The sequence below is a fragment of the Phodopus roborovskii genome, unplaced genomic scaffold (genome assembly GCF_943737965.1).
Source record: "Phodopus roborovskii unplaced genomic scaffold, PHOROB, whole genome shotgun sequence".
In the NCBI taxonomy this organism is placed as follows: domain Eukaryota; kingdom Metazoa; phylum Chordata; class Mammalia; order Rodentia; family Cricetidae; genus Phodopus; species Phodopus roborovskii.
In genome coordinates this window covers 30,405,645-30,425,894 of record NW_026126433.1, presented here as the reverse complement: position 1 = coordinate 30,425,894, position 20,250 = coordinate 30,405,645, and the positions used below count along the sequence as shown (strand labels likewise).

The window sequence follows — 20,250 nt, the reverse complement described above, 5'->3', positions numbered from 1 at the left end:
TCCACCCTTGTAGGTATTTGGAATCCTTATGTCAGAGAGGAGCCCAAGCTGCGCACTCTGCAGCAGTCCCGGAAGGGCAAGTGCATCAGGGAAATGTGGTTTGGAATTGTGTTCACATTAGAAAGAACACTAATGGAATCAAAGGGCAGATCTAAACTGCACCCGTTAGTTGCCAAACCCCTGAATACTAGGTGGTATTTGGGAATGTGCTCAAAGGAATTAAGGAGCTTGTGACTTTAGGCAACTGATTTAAAGCTTTCTGAACCCCAAATTTTCTTATTTGTAAGCATGGTGCCATCACAAGGGTTAGAAAGAAGTTGTGAAAAACACAGGGCCAGGTTGTGTAAGGTGCTTAATGACATTGTTATTGTCATTGTATAATAATATGGTTTTACTAGTGTATTTATAAGATGCTAATCTGCCATTCATGTGTTCTGTTGGTATGCTACCTTGATTTAACCTAGCATTTCAGATAAGTTGTTCACAACCAGGATTCTAGAAATACTCCAAGTATTAGAGAGAAAGAGATAATTCTCAAAGCAGTTGTTGGCCACTGTTACTCAGTAATAATCATTTTTACATATTGTAGTTACTCAAATTGTAATGCTTGTAGAAACCTTTCTATAGACTGAATCATCTCAAAGACATCTACAGGACAGACCTTTACAGAGGGACTGCTGGAGCCAGTCATGTGCTAATTCTTATGGACCCAATGAGAACTGAGTAGACCCAAATGTACTATCAGGCCCAGGAGTCAAAAGAGGATGGGTATAAATTTGCAGCATGACACAACAGTATCCTAAGTAAGGGATCAACTGTAGAGGTATGTACAGAGAAGCAGGGGTCAGAGTTGCAGAGAAGGAAGGCTAAGTACCCCTGCAAAGGCCACATCTGAATAAGTAAAGTAAGAAGAGTTTGCTAAGCAAGGATGCTTGAAAAGCCCATGAGATTGTTGTGAGAACACATGTTTTGTGGAGTGGTATAAAGAGTGTGAAGGATTTGAACCATGGTATGATGGAACTTGTGCAAGAAATATAAAGTTTATGTAGGAACTCACTACAGGATGTAAGGCTAGAGCTGATAAGGAAAATATGATTCATTGCTACAGGCAATGGTGAATCAAGGGCTGTTACCCTCCAACTCTATTTTATATGTGTAAGTAAGAGTAGGGGATTAAAGGAGTCAGAACCACATTGATAGTGGTTTCACTGTGAAAATCATTGTTTGAGTGGGCAAGATTGTGTGTCCTGTGCTTTTCTGACACTTATTTACTATAGAAGGGATTTTACGTTAGTTCAGGAACATATGTTTATTTCTTGTTTAATGATTCGAGAACGAGAGTTCTCTTGCTCCTCACCAACGTCTTCCTGACTCTGTTAAATTTTTCTTTCCTGATCTTGAGGTTTCTTATGTTTTGTGAACTTTGCAAAGATGAGAACTTAAGAAGAAGGGCATGAGTTACAATGATAAATGTGTCCACTTGTCCCCCTGGGCCTTATTCTCCAGTGACACCCTTCTTCCCCAGAGTCTTCCTGGTTTCCTTCCCTAGTTCAGCATAAGAACACTCCCTTCTTTATGATTTTTCTCCTCAGGACCCCTGGCAGTATGTGTGATGCCTGTACTGAAGATGGGACATTCCATCAGTATGTATACAAGGCTTCCTCTGGGCGAGTGTGTGACTCTTCAGGTTACTGGACTCCAGACGAGGCTGTGGGTAAAGTACCAGAGATTTTTGACTGATATTTTAGTGGCCACTGAGCATGGGTAATAGATGAAACAGTGTGTATGTTTGTGTATTGTTGCATGTGGGTGATGGAGGGTTTGCTGAAATAGTTCCAGGGTCTTGGAAACACTGCTGGTGCTTCTGCATGCTGTGTGTTCTGTATTGGTGTAATGTGAAAGATTTCACACAGAGTGACTGGGAAGTCAGCCCTTCTCAAGGGTAACTGCAGGGTAAATTAGGGCCAGAGATGTTGCATATGTCTACTTGTCCCTTATGAAGTTTTGGTGCATGATGGTGTAAACTAAGTGCTTATTCCTCTGTATCAGAGAGTAATAGAGAACACATTGCAGAGCATACTCATGTGCTGGCTGAGTAAGTCTGGGTGGGGGCAGGGTGGACTAGGTGTTCCACACGGACCGTTCTCATCCACAGTATTTTATGAGTCTATTAATCACTGGTACTGGTTGTGCTTTGAATGTGATCTAAGCTAGGCTCTAGAAGGGAGAAGATGTTTTTTGTTATTTCATTTCCTGTCCCTCCCCTAAATTCTCCAACAGTCACATACGCACTCACATATGTATATCAGGATCTAGAAGACAGATTTCAACAGCAGTCTTTTCAGTACAGAAAAAGCTGTGGATATGGCTTCTAGCCCTTCTGAAGAAAAGGCTTGACTTCTGCCTTCCCCAGCTTTTGTTTGTTTGCTTGGGTGGCTGATTGGGGTTTGTTGTTGCTGTTGTTTGCTGTTATTTTTATTTATTTTTCAAGACAGGGGTTCTTTGTGTAGCCCTGGGTGTCTTGGAAATAATTCTGCATACCAGGATGGCCTTGACCTCAGTGATTCACCTGCCTCTATATCCCAAGTTATGGGATTAAAAGAGTGTGTCATTATTCCTGTATCTTCACCATCACTTTTGATACTCACCTAATCATCATCTTCTGAATTAGCCCCAAATATGCGTGAGCGTACACTCTTTGTAGGTATTAAGATCCACAAGACTATTGAAAAAAGTGTGGTCTATTTGAATTACTTTTTAGTCCTGATTGTGACAAGAAAAACAGAAGAATATTGATGTATGAGTCTACAATGACCACCTAATGTCACCTTGGGCTCACAGTTAGTTATTCAAGTGACAGAGCCTTAAAAGGAAAGCTGGTTAGAGATGATTGACAGGAGTGGTCATGTATAAATCTTTTCAAAAGAAAGCACATGAGAGATAGTCCATAAAATGAATAGCTTTCTTTAAGAATTCTGAAGCCTCCTTCATCCACTGTCTGCTGATATGGGGTGTTCTTTCTCATTCTTTTAATGGTTGTTCTTGATGCATCCTTTCTCTCATCTCCACAGGGCCTCCTGATGTGGATCAGCCCTGTGAGCCTAGCTTGCAGGCTTGGAGTCCTGAGCTCCACCTGTACCACATGAATATGACTGTGCCCTGCCCAGCGGAAGGTTGTAGCTTGGAGCTGCTTTTCCAACACCCAGTCCAAGCTGACACCCTCACTCTCTGGGTCACTTACCTCTCCATGAACTCCTCCCAGGCACTTTTTGATATAGAGATCTTGCTAGAACTCAAGGAATCTGTACACCTTGGTCCCTTCAACACTTTTTGTGACACGCCACTCACCATCAAACTCCATGTGGATGGGAAGGTCTTGGGAGTGAAAGTCTACACCCTTGATGAACGGATGGAAATTGATGCTGCTCTCCTGACATCTCGGCCCCATAATTCCTTGTGTTCTGGATGCAGGCCTGTGAGTTATCAGATACTCCGAGAGCCTCCTTTTTCCAGTGGCTTGCCCATGGTGGTGACACACCCTCACAGGAAATTCACAGACATGTAAGTTGGGCAACAGAATCTTTTCTTTTAAAGATTTTAAAAACTTTATTTATTGTGTTTATGTTTACATGCCACAGTGCATGTATAGAAAGAGGACAACTCATGGGAGTAGGCTCTCCCCTCACCATGTAGATTTTAGGGACTGGACTCTTTGCAGTAAATGCCTTTACCTGCTATGTCATTGGCCCAAGATCTTACTTTTTAAACTATGAACTCAACTTCATACTATCAAGAGAAGAGTTACATTTGTCTTTTAAGTTTACACAGACCAAACAACAAAATAGAATCTGTATTTAGAGATGGACCTGCTACCAATACCAATACAAGTTTATTGGAATTTGGAATATAAACAGATGTTTCAGACAAACAGTCTAACCTCATAAAAATGTATGGCATTATTAAATAGTTAATAAAGAAACCCTAAGTGTGATGTGGTAGATACCCCAAGCATGTTAGATCCCCAGAACTGAAGCATGGCTCTGCAGCCAAGGAGAGGGGACTAAATGGAAAACCATGTCAGTGACCAGTCGCCCAAATAAAATCAGCTCTATAAAAAACAAAAACAAAAACCCCAAACAAAATCTAGCTCTCTGCTAACATGAAGGCTAACACAGCAGATCTATACAGCTGTGACACTTGCTCCAGGAGCCCCACTTCCTCTCCTGGACCCTGGCTATCTCTCTTCAGCCAGCTGGAGTCACAAGATGGCCTTGCTCACAAGCTAGCTAGCACCTGCATGTCAGAGACTTCACTGTGTCCTATCACAGCTGTAAATGCCCATCCCCCTGATTGTAGCCAGACCTGTTTATCACAGGGGTGAAAAGAGGGAATATGGTAGGTATGCCTTTTGCATATGTGAGGTCTTTTGGGTAGCAGAATCTTACAAACCCTGGGACTTTCAGGAACTCTGTTTCAATTTGTCTATCTCTGCTGCTATTTTTAAATATTCTTATATGCATTTAAAGAAAAATATTTCACAGAAAAGGGAAAGCAAGTGCTTTGACTGCTAACGCCATCATTATGCTGATGGAGAAGTTAGTGTATGGGGTCTTATAGTCAAGAGAGTGGAATTGATACTAAAGTTGATCAGAATAAGATTTTTTTTTGTCTTGCAGCAATTTTATTTTGGATACCTTCTTGTAGCTTTTCAATAATCTAGCATGGGTTCCATAATTTTCAAGTTGTAGACATTTCTTCCATAGCTACACTAAAGGTCACGTCGCTCGGATGTTAAACAGAGCTTCATGATTCATCCATATGTACGTTCACTTTTCCTTCCTTTTTTTTCTTCCCTCTCTGTTTCTTCTTTCTTTTGTTTCTAGTTTTTACTTATTTTTTAATGTCTTTCCTTCTGCATTTAGTGAGTTCTACTGTGCTCCTGGCACAGTGTGCTCAGTGTTGGAGACACAGTCTGAGGTAAGAGTTTAATGTCTGCCTTAGATACTGGTATAATCAAAGGCAAATTCCCCCACTTCAGAGTCTGCTTAGAGACTGCCCTTTCAGGGGGAATGCATAACAAGGTACAATAAAGTTTTCTCAGAGGGGGTCCTATTAGGTAATTTTTTGCCATCTTAGACATGATCAAATTACAACAGCAAACTTTATTTCATTATTCTATGCATGGGCTGAGTGATCTCTGGATTGCTTGATTGATTCCAGGATGACATCATATACATACTGGAGCCCTAGCTGAGACTGCTGATATGGCTAGGAATGTGAGGACCCTTTCCTCATGACTACTCAAGCCCTATTCTGGGCTGCTTCTTGTGGATGCATGACTATTTCTAGGATTGTTCCTCAATGCTGGGAAGACAAGTACTCCATCACTTGTAATTTTCAAATCACTGATGGAAATTACTCTTGATAATATTCCATTAAGTTACATGAAAAAATTCAGATTCAAATAATGAACTGCCTTTCTCCAAAAGGAGAGACAGCAGTCACACAAACCCTACAGGTGTGCATCCTGGCTGTGGTAGACATTTGGCAACCCACCACAGCTATAAAACTTAGCTATAATACCTCGAAATATCTAGTTTCAGCTCCAGTACATTCTTCTTCCCATAGTTGTTCTCATTCTTAGTTCAGAAGATTGAAAGAGGATAAAAAAAAATAAATGCTGGCCACTATTTTATTTTATCATTCCACCTTAAGAAGTCAGGGTTTAGGGATTTAGCTCAGTGGGGCCCAGTTCTAGCACTGAAGGTAGGGTGGCAGTGGCGGCTTTTGTTTTCATAAAATTGCCACACACTAACTAGTTTTCCCTAGACCTTACCTGAGGAGAAGTCTAAGTACTAAAGATGTGAAATCCTGCTATTTGCTAATTTTAGAGGACTTTCTTGAGGAACATCATCGGGTCTTGGAGTCCAGATTAAGCACCGTTAGCAGAGAAATTACAGACAACAGAGCATGCACTAGAGAAGAACTGGAATTAAGTTTCTCTAATTTCAGTTATGTTTTTCTTTGAAATTCTATTGTTATTAAGCAAAAATGTAAGAGATATTATTTTATATATTAGCATATCTGAATGCCTACTGCACAGAAAGAAAAAAATAAAATCACAAAATGGCTAAAAAAAAAATAAATGCAAGTGGAATGTAGATTATGAGGTGGATTAGAAAGAAAAATTAGCATGACTAAGCATCTGTAGGCAGGCAGTTGATAGGATGCTTGCTATATAATGATATCCCCATATAAATGTTTAAGGTCAATAATATCCTGTTTTATAGACAGAAAACTAAGGCTTTTTCTACACTCAGTTGCTGACCTAGTAGATAGATGGCAGTCCCAGGATTCAAACCCGATTTCCAAATGATTCTATCATCTTCCCTCAGTAGAACACTGCCTTTCATTGACTATGCTCATGGGAGGCCTGAGGTACTTGCTGCAATGTTTTCCCCCATAAGAAGAGTAAAAGAACAATCATATTTCTGTCCGATCCCTTTCCCAGCCACAGAGCTGTGTAAGACTTTTAAGAATGGTTGGACAGGAAGAAACCACCCAAAAGGGAAGCCAGCTGCCAGCACTGATTGGGATAACATTGGGTTTGCTTTAGAAACAGCATCTGGCACTCCCAGGAGAGGGTTCCTTTCCCAAAAAGGGAAAAATAACTTGGAAATTTAGTCTTTAATATTTAGGTGTCTTTCCTATTAAACTCCCTAAAAGCCAATAGAGATGATTTTAAAGGTTTTTCGTAAACCCCGTAACATTTCATGTTTTCTGGCTGCTACTTCAGATTGTGGGGTGGTGTCTCTGTGGTTGCTTTAAAGAGTCCGTTAAAGACAAGAGCATCTTGGCAGGAGATTCACACTGGACACTCACAGCAGTCCTAATAATTCCTTGAAAGTGTGTCTTCATAAGTACTTGACTTGGGTGATACTTTTCCAACCAGGATAAGCATGAGATGGGACAAAATTAAGATGAGGCAAAATTTATCTTTGAAACCAGCAGCTTCATTCATGAGCCCTTTTCCTATTAAATAAATGTTTTGCTTCAACACTTCCCACTTAATCAATACACCAGAGACCAGGGACTCTGATAAATTCCTTCCATCTCTCAGGCCAAATATAACAACTCTGTTTTTGGTATTTAAAGATAAAGATGAATGTAATGTGTCTCTAATTGGGAATTTTTTTACCTCTTCCATGTAGTGATGAGCTGTATTCTTGTCTTCTTACTTCTATGAAATACTTGTTCCAGTCTTTTCAAGGCAAGAATTCTCGTGCAAGAAAATTATGATCCACAAATCCTAGAAGGAAAGGAACTTGACTGAGCCCACACACTGAAATTACAAACTTCACTTAGTTTGATTATTTTAAAAATATAGATTACTGTTTTTTAAACGTTTGCTCTTTGTTACCTTGGTTAAAATCACTACATGCCGTCATCCTGGGTCCACACAGACTCTTACCTTAAGTGTTAACTCACCATACTCTTACTAATACATTTACTAGTGTAGAACATATGGAGCCAATAGAAACGAATAAGGGGATGCTCCTAGGATTAAACCATGTTCTTTTTTTTGTTTCAGAAAATTGGCATGTTTTACATTTTGTTTCCTATAATAGTTCCCTTAAAAGCATGTGAACTAACTACAAAGGACCCAGGGCATACCACTTTGCAGATGTGATTGTCACAAGCCCATTGGTTTTCACAGAGAGGTCATGCCCGGGCAATTGTATAAGTACCAAGTTCAAGCTGAAGCTGGAGGGGAATTTGGAGAAGCTTCACCTCCTCTGAGCCACATTCATGGAAGACCCTACTGTGGAGATGGGAAGGTGGCAAGGTAAGTCACTTGTGTGAAAGACAGTGTGAGCTGGGTGGTGTTCAACTTCTCAAAGAGGCTCAGCCCTCCACCTGAGCTTGACTTAACTTAAAAATTCATGGAAGCAAGGGACTGGGTAAGTCTCACACAGAACTCCCAAAATCTGGAACCTTGAGAGGTTGTTGGCACCTCTGCTTAGTTTAAAGGGGACCCACTTTTATTCAGCATTGGTCCCCTGAGTATTGAGACATTGGGGCCCCCTTAAGGCATCAGTGAGGAACTGCAGGGCAGTGAGGAAGGGAAGAATTAATGTAGATGATAGTTAAATATTGAAGGAGGGTATAATTTTGAACAACATCTGCTTGTTCAGTTATACGAAGAGGATGTTATTCGTGGGAAGGGGGTTACACACTTGGTCTACTTACTGTGCAATTTTCTGTAAACATCACCAAGGGAAAGATATAATAATTCCTTTGGTTCCTTAACATCCTGTGGTCCTTTTCCTATTGGCCTGTGTTATCAGACTAGGGAAGACACTCATCTAGGTTGCCTGGAACTTGTCCACATTTAGCACTGAATATATATATATATATATAGGAAACCTGGGGCAGTTGATCAATCCTTGTCTGACAAATCCTTCATACTCATCTAACCTACACTTTTTATCTTATTTTTTATTTAATTTATTATTTTACATGTCGATCCCAGTTCCCTCTCCCTCCCTCCCTTTTGCCCTCTCTGCCCCCTCACATGCACCCTGACCACCCTCCCCTCCCATCCCCCCACCCCAATTCCTTATGTAGAGCAATACCATCCAGGTAGGGGCATGTAGATCTGTCAGGTCATTTGAAGTAGGGACTAGGACTTCTCTCCTGTCTCTAGGTTAAGGCAGTATCCCTCCATGGGGGATGTGCTCTCAAGGTCCTTTTGTACATCAGGGATACATCCTAGTTCCACTGTCTGAGGTCCCTTAGACTGCTCAGTCCCTCTGGCTGAGACCCATATTCAGGGGGTGGGGGGGCTGAATCAGTCCCATGCTGGATTCCCAGCTATCAGTCTGGGGGCCCGTTAGCTCCTCCTTGTTCAGTTCCATCTAACCAACACTTATATAAAACTGTTGGACATGGGGAATCTGGGAGGCAAAGTATAATACATTGCCAAATTCTGCATCTTAGTAAGATGGCCCATATTTTAGTTTCTCCGAACAGGAAAATATATACTTAATTCTGTATTCTTTCATAGGATTCCATCTGACAAGCGATCACTGAACACTGTTTATCTTGACTGGTCTTCTGAGACCCTCAAGCTATGGTATAATCATATTCTGTCACACTAAACTATAAACATTGAATGTTCTTTCTCATATTAATACAACAGAAACCACTTACATATGTAAATTTCGCACATTTGTACTTACTCCCACATACATGCTCAGTGTGCTAGCTCTCATCTTGTGCCTTTCTCCAATTGAGGCTGCCATGAGGCCTTAAGATACAATTTGCCTGGGTATATGTAGTAGAGTGTAGGGCAGGGCCATCTTCCTAATTTTGACTCCTGTCCCTGGAAGCAGCTTAACTAGCAACAGAAGTTCTCTGCTACTGTGTCTCACAAAGTTCCATGTTAAAAGGTACTTCTTAAGTTTCTGTTTTCATTTGTTGGCTGTCTAATCAGTATTGTTGTCCAAGGGAAGGCATTTCTGAATCCCAGCTAAACTTCAGCTTGGGGCACCCTAATACACAAGGCAAAAATTTAACCCACTTGGTTCCAGATAGGAGACTATCAAGTTAAGCATTAGGGAGGACCCTGAAAGTTTGAGCAGCACTCATTCCAAAGTTGATTTTCCCAATACATGCTGTCCACCTACCATCTCATACGTGTGGCACTTGAGACTTCAAAATGTGGCAACTAAGATGTGTAATATTTATTTTTCATTTAACATAATTTAGTTTTCAAAGTGAAACTTAATTTAGTTGTTGGAAAACCTCTTAAATATAGCTTGAAAATTTGGGACAACTTGGATAGATGATTCAACTATGAATACAACATTGAAGTAAAGGTCAAGTATTTGAAGTGAGATTTAAGTGAAAATGAATTTTAAATACAGCAGACTTCAAGTGCTTGGTACGTAAAAAGAATGTTACATGTACCACCAATCATTTTCCATTGATTATAATTCAAATAGTAATGTTTTAAGTATCCTGTTTCTTTTTACTTTTAAACTGACTGCTAGAAATTTCAAAATTGTATGTATGACTCCCATTAGATTTCTATTGGGCTACATTGCACAAAAATGATATGCAATATGTTTATGTTAATTGCTTAAATTTTCTTCAAAATAAAATTGAAAAGTTGTTTCTTTCCAAGATTATGTTCTAGAACCCTGACAGGTAAACATTAGTGTAGATCAATAGTTCTCAACCTTCCTATGTTGCAACCCTTTAATACAATTCCTCATGTTGTGGTGACCTCAACAATGAAATTATTTTTGGTGCTATTTAGTAACTATAATTTTGCTAACTGTAATGAATTGTAATGTAAATATCTGTCTTTTCTGGTGGTCTTAAGTCCCCTGTGAAAGAGTGATTAGACCTGTCCTTCCCCGCACAAGGGGTTGCAGAACTGCTCATTGTAGTCCAATTCTCTCTCCATACACGAGTAAACTAGGAATGAATCTTTAGGATACTTCCTGATTATAACACAGCAGATTAGGTACTTAGGGCGGTCTCTGATGAATCATTATGTCTTTGTATGAAAAGAATGTGAAGGGATAAGAGAGATGTCTCAGTGGTTAAGAACACTAGATACTCTTCCAGAGTACCCGAGTTCAAGTCCCAGAACCCATAAGCTGAAGTTCAAAGATGACATTTTATTTTTTACTGTAATATATGGTGTCTGCCACTAGGTGGTAGTAGGAAGCAAGGACAGTGATTTGAACCCAGGTTGTGCCATTGAACAAGACAGCCACAGGGAGTGCTTCTTGAAATCTTCTAGTTATATATAAACAGGAGAGTCAGATCTGCAAAATTCTAACTTTTATAACTTCACCTGCACAAAGGAAAATAATTACACAAAAATGATTTTAAAATTAGATAAAATAAATAGAAAATAAAATGAGTAGATGGGCAGGCCTTCTCACCAATTAACTATTCCTGTTTTTTTAGCTTTGTTGTTTTGTGAGAGAGGGCTTTCTGTGTATCCAAGGCTAACTAGGAATGGGCTGTATGTCTCCAGAGTATTGTGTGCCTCTATGCTCAGGAAAATTAACTGTTTAAAATTGTCAATGTTTTTTAATTAAATGTATTAAATTCTTATATGTAAAAACATATATAAAAATGCATACAATCCCATGTGAGGCTTTTGATACATTGTATGATATTTAAACAGGTTAAACCTAACCATCTCTTCATATATCACTTTCTTCCAGTTAAAAACTTTTCAAATTCTCTTTTCCAGCTTCTTCAATTGCTACACATATTTGTCTTAGTCAGTTCATTAAGCAAAAACACCCCAGGACTTGCACCTATATAATTGCAACTCAGAACACGTCAACAATTCTTTTCACATCACTTCTTTTTCTCTGTCTTCATGTTAGACACCATTCTACTTTCGATGTATCTGAGATCTATTTCATACCCAATATGAGCAAGTTCACAGGATACTTCTTTTGTCCATACTTTTTTTTTACTCAACATAATGATCTCCAGATCCATCCATGGAAATTTTATTTTCCTTTGAGGTTGGATATTATTCTATGGGATATGTGTCACATATTTTTCTCCATCTATCAGTGAGTTGACACTTAAGTGGTTTCCATCTCTTAGCCATTTTGAATAATGCTGCAATGAACATGGTAGTACATAAGTCTCTTTGACATACTAATTCCATTTCTTTTAGATTTGCCCAGGAGAGGGATTTCAAGTTTACATATTAATCATCTGTTTGCATATGTGTATATGTGTGTGTATATGTTTATGTGTGTGTTGTTCTATTCAATTTCTTTCATCCATATTTAAGAATTGACATTGTGAATGGGATCATTTTCTTGATTTCTATTTCCTGCAATTGGTTATTCATATATTGCAATGATACTGTTATCATAAATTACTTGAACTACTAAATTAAGCAAAATTGAAAGCTACAAATTAGCTGTTTCCAAGACCCCATTTATCACAGGATTGGTGGATCAAAAGGTTCTCCCAGATGTTCCTGTGCCATCATAATTTGATTTTTAGGAATTTCTACAACCCCCTGGTCATGATAATCTACTATTTTGCTAATCTCACATATACTTTAAATATTTTAAAATATTTTCTGTAAAATATTAAGTATTTATTTTTGTACAGCTTTAAACTTTTAAAGCACAGAGAGAAGTTTAAATGAATTAATGGTAGCTGAATGAAAAAGTCATTTTATGTGTGTCTAAATGTCTATTTCTAGGAGTTTAGGAGAAATGTGTGATGATGGAGACCTGCTGAATGGCGATGGTTGTTCAAGAGCATGTCAACAGGAGGAAGGCTTCCACTGTGTGGGTGAGTCTAGGGGTTATGAATTACTTTTAGAGATATGTCAGCGTAGTGTTTCTTGAATTCTTAGTGTCCCGTAGTTTATTGATAATTAAAGCAATAACACCAAATTCTGCATATATACATGAAGAAGCTAAATGGAGGCACAAAAAGCTTCAATGATTTATTTTTTCTTATTTACCTAATAGTGCTAGTTAGAATTTGATCCAATGGAGTACAGATCTAGAATTTCGTGCTAAACTTGTACTGGTCCCTAGCATGTTGTTACCAGGGCATTCCCTTGAGTCCTCAGACAGATGCCAAAATGCCAGATAAACAAAACAATATTATAGATTCTACACACAAATTAGGGTCATGAAATATTCTAAACCAGAGGGGAAGCAAGATGTCTATTTTTAATAGGTGAGGTCACAGAGGCCAGCAGATGGTCCTGGTGTTTTCTGTCCTGGGGAATGAGTAGTGATCAGTTATAACCAGATGACTTCGTATCTAAACCCTTGACAATTGGTAGGCAGCACACAACACTCCCCCTAGTTATTATGAACACATCCACAAACATGTTCCTCAGAGGCAGACTACTTCCCTTCCCATATATTGTGGGATTGTGTAGAGTAAAACCCCCACATCAAAGTTGTTTTAAATATCAGTGTATTTAAATCACGTTGGGGTTCTTAACTCTTAAGGCGATGTAGCAAATTACAATGCATAAACTTGTTATAGGTGTCAGCAACTACATAAACTGTACAGCTGTTTCTGCTCTCCAGAGCCAAAGCTAAATCACAGATTCTTATTGTCATCTATCTGTCTGTCTAGATACCCATCCATCCAAATGAGAGTCCACTGTGTACTATGTATTAAGTAGTATCACATTTTATATTTAGTGCCTGTGGTGTACCAACATCTGATAGAGACATTTTCCTTCTAGGCATACAGACCAGGAGTGAATTGGAGGACAGCTTTGCTTTTAGAGAGGTCACTTCTATCCAGTCCTGACATATGGGCATGTAGCTTCTGCTGGCATAATTCCAGCAATGAAAACTGCTCTTGGAACAGACAGTTCTATTTAACACTGGCCTTATCTGTTAATTTTTTCTTTCTTCCACTTTTCAGTTTGTAAACCAAGTCTCAGACTATCTTAATGACTCATCTAGAGGCATACAAGGCCCCTGCCAGGCCAGCCCTGAAACTTAACTTTCCTTATATTCAATCAAGTGAGGTTTTCTTACTCCGAAGCTTCAGGGGATACATTTTTTCCTGTTTTATTTGACTACCATTCAGATATTTGAAATGCCTCTTCACTATTCTCCTTTCCAATCCAAACATCCCCTCATGTGATTAGGTTTCCAGACCTTTCCTATTTACCCCAATCTGGCACGCTTTATCTGGTCAATGCCCAGAAAGGAATACAATCCCCCAGATGTGGTCTGGCTGTGCAGAATGCACTGAACCAATCACCCCCTCTTTTGTGCACAAGTATTTGTTAATGTCACCTCTGTTTGTATCACTTCTTCTTGTTAGCCACATAGCGGTCACATACTGAAATCAAACACACATTCCCTGGACACTGTACCATCTCCAGTGTAGTCCTACTCATATTTAACTAAGAATAGCATTCATGTTGTTTCTATATTATTTGGTCCTTTGACTCGTGTTTTTCTCAACCTCTAACTCCAGTAAGACTATATCTCAATTACTTTAACTATACTTAAATACTGTATTTAAGGTTATGTTTACGTTATTGACTGGGTTAAATTGATGTGGTATATTCCACTATTAGACATCCTTTTTGATGAATACATTTATCGTATGCGAGGCATATGATTTTACTCCATTGCTTTTCAAAAAATTAGATTGGAAGGAACCTTTGGAAATGTGATTTTAAAGTGGTCTATTATTTTCTTATGGAATTGCAAAGAACAGCTTTTTTTTATTCTGTGGTTAAAAGAAAAAAAAAACAAGAAATAAGAAGGAACAGTTCCTGAGTTATGGATAGAAAATCCATTATCTATGTATATAATTGTCATAAATAATAGCAAAGGTAGGGAGAAACAGACAGCTTGCTCTGCTGGGAATGTTGTTTCAAATGTACATGTGTTGGATGAGAGGGTGAGAGGGCCATAAATTTGATAGACTACAGATGAATGCCTTAAATGGGCTTAGAACCATGTCCTGTAGAAGGTAGTTTACACTGGCATGCAGAAGTAGATTTACCACCGGAGGGTCTTACATATGAGGTAATTATTAAGGAAAATAATAACTGTATGTTGGTAAGCAGCTGACAAACTACCAGAATATCCCTGAGGAATTTCTGTGAAGAAAAAAAAATAAAAAATCATGCTATAACAATAATAAATCTTAGCAATGGTTTTACTGAGTCTGTGCTGAATAGTGTGGCTTTGTTTTGAATCTTAATTCTATTTCAGTGTCCTGTTACTTGAAGCAGAAATGAGAAATTGGGTTGCACTATTAACATTAATTGTCCTACATTTTGGTGGAACTTTATAGATGGTTTTATAAGTGCATCCTAGCTTTCCACACTGAAGAAAACCATCTACAAAGGAGCATTACTGACTGCCAATAGGAACTTCCCTGTGAGGAGGGATGGAACTAGCCCAGGATACTCAAGCTTATCTTCCACCTCCAATAGTTTCCCCCAAATATTCATATCTTGTTTGTCTGCTCCCTTTTAGTATGAGGTGGTCAAGAGTATAAGGCTAAGGGAGGCATGGGCCTATATTGTACAAGTCTCATTCAGATCAAGCCCATAGATTGTCAGGGTCACTTTTCAAGTCATGCAAACTCATTTAGATTTGTATTTCTCATTCATAAAACAAGCAATATTAATAAGAAGAAAACTACGAACTTCATGATTGGCCTAAGCCGAGAGAACTGATGCCTGGGAGAGCTGGAGGCTTTGCAACATAGTTTCTTACAGTCTCTGAGCAGTTATGTGTTCAGAGAAAAAAAAAATCTCAGTGGCAATAGGAATTTAAAAAACACATAATTTGGTGAAGAACTCCCTTAAATAATTGAACATTCAAAAAAAAATCCATGAAGATTCAAATATATCAATATTATGTTATTTATCTAAATTCTATTTCTGCTTTTTTTCTATCTTCCTCTTATTTTTAACATGTTCCATGTCTCATTCAACTTCACCTAAAATACCTTGGTTGGGCATGGTAGCACATGCCTGTGATTGTAACACTCAAGAGGCAAGCAGATCAGGAACTCAGTAGCAGCTTGGGCTACCCAAGACTCTATCTCTTTAAAATACAAACAATACCAGTAAGATAGAATCAATTTTCTTCCTAAAACCAGTTTGTAACACATTTCCCCCTTTATCCTTCTCTCTCAAGTCCAGTCTTTCCTATGGCTTTATTAGACTTGCTTCTTCCGTCATAAATAGTGATTCTTTTTCTCAAAATGTGTGGTGGTTGATGCTATGGTGGGACTATGTTCCCTGGTCACCACAGGATTGTCTTTAATGGGCTGGAGAAGAATTGCTTGGAATATTATCATGCTACATTTACCCTAATATATATGGAAAAATCCCTGAAATGTTATACATGTTTCTTGGCAGGGGAGCCAAGCCTTTGTTACAAGCATGAGGGAGATGGGATTTGTGAACCTTTTGAGAAGGAAACCAGCATCATAGACTGTGGCCTCCATACTCCTGAAGGACACATGAACCAGTGGACTACTCAAGCTTATTCCTACCATGAAGATAAGAAGAAGTGTCCTGTTTCTCTGGTTACAGGAGAACCTCATTCAATGGTAAGTATGTCAGATGAGTGGAGTCATGGCTGGCCAAGATCAGAACAACATATTAGCTCAACACCTTCTAGATTAATCATGAAGTCCTGTAACTCACATGCATACTACTTGACATCAACAACTTTTATCCAGGAACTCAAGGCATATTCAAGTGTCTCAAAGTTTAACATAGACTTGAAGCTGTTATAAACTACATTTGTGCTCTAAGTGTTGGACTATTTAGTGTAAAAGCAGCAAAAAGAAATCAGAAAGTTTGAATTAGACAGCTGGGTCCACTAGTATTACTGTTATTATATTACTAAGGACAAATCACTTAGCCATGTTTGACCTTCATTTGTCACTAACTTTTGCATCTAACAGGGCAGTGTAGAGTTAATTGAGATTTTATATATATAATAAAAGTATGCTTTGATTTAAATGAGTATTCAAGAAATGCTAGAGTTAGTAATTAGTAAATCAGATGAATCATTTCCCTGACCTTCTGCTACATAGTGGGAGATCTTAGGAAGACTCTAATGACATTGTTCAACTGAGGTTGAATCCTAAAGACAAGATGAAGGACAGTTAGCTATTTGGGTACCACTCCAGATGCTTTACTTTCCAAATAGATTTCCCCCCCATTGTAACAATGGGCAAAATGTCTACAGAAGTAATTCCCTTCAGGAATTGTAAACCAGGATGAAATGATCGAATTTTTCTATCCATGCACTTCTGAGTAGATAGAGGAAGCTACTCAAGGTGCCTGTCTCAGGTGTCCATCAAGGATGCAAGTCTCTAGATTCCAACTCTTCCATTCTTAGTTTGTAGTTTTCTTTTTCTTGCTACTAACATGACTGCCCCTGTAAACTTGAAGTAAATGGTGTGCATGTGTATGTGTGCGTGCATGCGTGCGTGCGTGTGTGTGTGTGTGTGTGTATGTGTGTGTGTGCGTGCACGCACGTTTGTGTGTGTTACTACTGGGGTTTGATCTCAGGACCCTGCAGAGTAAGCAAATTCTCTGTCACTGATTTATGCTCCCAGAACCTTGCAATCAGCTTTTCAGAGAGGAAGAAGAAAGCAGGTCAAAGGTGGGTTTGTGTATGCCAGACGAGTGTTTGCTCAAATGGGAAAATGGCAAATATTCTGGAAGCTCAACACTGTAGATTTTCATCTATATCTTATGTCTGCTTAATCACCCCTATTTGGGGGAACCCTGAGGAAAAGAACATTTACATAACTGGATAACTTTGAACAAAGTTGATGTTCATTACTGAAAAGGTGATGGACAGGAAGATACAATGAGGCAACTATCCTTTTTCTGCCACACTCTCTTTGCCAAGTCTTGGCATCTTTCTTCTTGGAGTTCTTGTGCCCAGTGACAAAAAGCCAGGAAAGTTGGTGATTCTGAGTTCATGACAGCTCTCTGAAGTGGCTTTTAGTCTAGTCTGAATGTCTTTTCTAAGTGAAGTAGGAGACATTTCCTAAAGTTCTGTTTCTTGGGGTTTCTACCCACCCAAACACTCCATTCCTGCTTGACTTAGTAGCCTCCCTCTCAGGCCAGTTGATTCTGATTGATAAGGACCTAACCATTACCGTGGAAAAACTTGCAAAGTGAATCCTTGTATCAGTCCTATGAAATGTGCCAAAATGATTCTTTGGGTACCCCATGCTGATGGTTGTCCCCATGTGTTTTCTACCCTAGGAAGATACATCTTGAGGGTTATAGCACTGAGAAATTTTTCTACCTGAATTGGGGTTTTTCTGAGTCCTAACTTCTGCATTTTGCACCTAAGAGTGTGGTCATTAGGTCTAAGAGAGAAAAGTTGGCTTTGTGCTAGAGACCTCCTGACTTTATCTCCTACACTCCACACTTAATTTGAGACTGAAATTGTTTTTTCAGATTTGTACTTCACATCATCCAGATTCATCCCCAAACAGTCTCTTTCCTGGATGGTTTCCCTGTGTTTTCAGTTTGAAGACAGCCCAGGAGGATGGCAGTGAGAAGTCTGAAGATAGTCTGCAGAAGGACAATGAGATTTGGCTTGAAGTAAGTGAGGCGAATGTCTATTTGTAAAGCTTGTAAATAGGGGTACACATGTGTGCATGTGTATGGGTAAAATTGGACATTTGATTGATTTAGTATAGTTTTTCTTCTGTTATCTCAAATTATTTACATTTTAAATTTATTTTCATCTTTCTTTGAAGTTTGGATTTTCCATATGAGTAATCACTCTAGGATTTCACCAAAACATGCAAAATTAGAAATAGATAGCTCAAATGACCTAATTACCATAGAAATCAAGGAATGGGGCATTGATTATCACTGTCACAAGGTTCTCTTACACTCCTTTTGTGTTACATCACAAACATATCTAGTTATTTTGCTTCTTTTGAACATTTTTTGACTGTTTTTATTACTTGAGATAGGGTCTCACTCAGCTCAGGCTGTCCTCAAACTCTGTGCCACTGAGGATGACCTTGAGCTCCTGATCCTACTACTCTACCTCCTCAGTACTAGGATGACAGATAGTGCTGGTAAGAGATACCAAGGTTTCACATGCATTATGTGAGGTAGAGATTCACAGTCTTTGCCCTGTGTATGTTCGGTAGATCTAGAAGCAATTTAATCAAACTTAGACCCACTATGCTGCATGCCACCTTTGTCAAAACCAGCAGCAGTATGCATGTGTTGGCTTGTGTATTGACTCCATATTTTATTTATTAATTCTGCATTTTGCTCTACTAGTTCATATAACTTGGAATATTAGCACACTTTTCAGAATTAAACTTTTAATCAATATTAAAATCCCATAGTTTAAGCCTTAAAGATTCTTCATTTTTTAGAATTCCTTAGCTATTCCGATTATTATCCTTTAAATTTTACATGAATTTTATACTCAGATGTTAGTTTTGTTCAATCTTACTAGGGTTAATCATTTTCCCTAACTTTTCACTTATCTTTTCATAAAGCAAACCAAAAGAAATGTACACTTTCATTTTTCATTATTTTCTCCATTTTTGTTGTTCATTTTCAGGGCTGTGAATATTCTAGACAGGTATTCAACCATTAAACTACAATTATGCTTTTTAACTTGCGTTTCTTTTTCTGATAACTTAAAATGATATTTTGATAATTGATTTTTGCCCTGCCTGTCACACATACATAGGGGCAGTACTCACTTCATATGGTGTTGTGAGCTCATAGAATGACTATACAAAGTGATCAAGAATCAGTTATTATTATATAATATAGTCATTATGTTATAATTATGCATTATATTATATTATTATGTTATAATAATATTATATAATAGCTATAGAATTATAATTGATTGTAGTTCTTTCATGACCCCTAAAACATTTTGCCACTTCAAATGCTCTTACATTTTAGTTGTGCATATGTGGGGAAGTAAAAATAATAGAACTTCCTTTTGACTTTTTAGTTCACTATTAATGTAAACATTGGCGATGTAGAGGATCAACATGTTATATTTCTTTTCAAAAGCCCTGAATATACCAAGGGAATTTGCCTTTGCTTGCCTTTTTCTTATGTGACTTATATGACAAAGCTAGCACTTTTTAATAACTTGGTGAACTTTTAAGTCTTTCTTATACAGATAACAATAGACCAGCTCCTGACAAGTATTCTTCACTCTTTTGGTGTCATTATCCTCCTCCCCCCACCCCCGCCACCGTGAGTTCCTTTAGCATGAACTTTTTTCTTTATATTGGTTCTTCTAGGAAGTCTTGTTCTTTATGTCAAATCTACATTCCCTACTTCTGGTGACAGCTTCACTTTCACTGAGGTCCTCTACCTGTATGTTTGGACTCTTGAATCACCACCATTCTTGGAGCTGGTTACTTCTTCCACGACACCATTGTCCATTGGTCAGATTTCAGTTCCAGCACTGTCATTTTTCCTTGCTGCATTTTAAACTTGTTTTCTGTCTTCTTTTGAATATGCATTGTTTTGGCAGATCTTCACATGTATTTATCATTGGGGAACAAGTTGAAATCGCATGTGTATTGTTGTCTGTGTAACCCAAATCAAAGCTTCATTCAGGCAGTGAGTAAAAAAGGATCATCAATACAAAACAGTTATAGTCACTAAGAGATTAACGTCATGACTTTAGCAAGGATGGGATT

At 38.4% G+C, this 20,250-nt stretch overlaps 1 protein-coding gene across 1 annotated transcript in view; it reads left to right on the top strand.

Annotated features, from left to right (window-relative positions):
- The window catches only part of Pappa2 (pappalysin 2), a 232,006-nt gene that overhangs the window by 92,861 nt on the left and 118,895 nt on the right, over window positions 1-20,250 (top strand). The window contains exons 6-11 of the mRNA XM_051186063.1: window positions 1,593-1,714; window positions 3,072-3,561; window positions 7,718-7,846; window positions 12,263-12,354; window positions 15,932-16,125; window positions 18,005-18,151. Coding sequence (XP_051042020.1) covers window positions 1,593-1,714; window positions 3,072-3,561; window positions 7,718-7,846; window positions 12,263-12,354; window positions 15,932-16,125; window positions 18,005-18,151 — 1,174 coding nt within the window. The remainder of the gene's footprint in view (window positions 1-1,592; window positions 1,715-3,071; window positions 3,562-7,717; window positions 7,847-12,262; window positions 12,355-15,931; window positions 16,126-18,004; window positions 18,152-20,250) is intronic.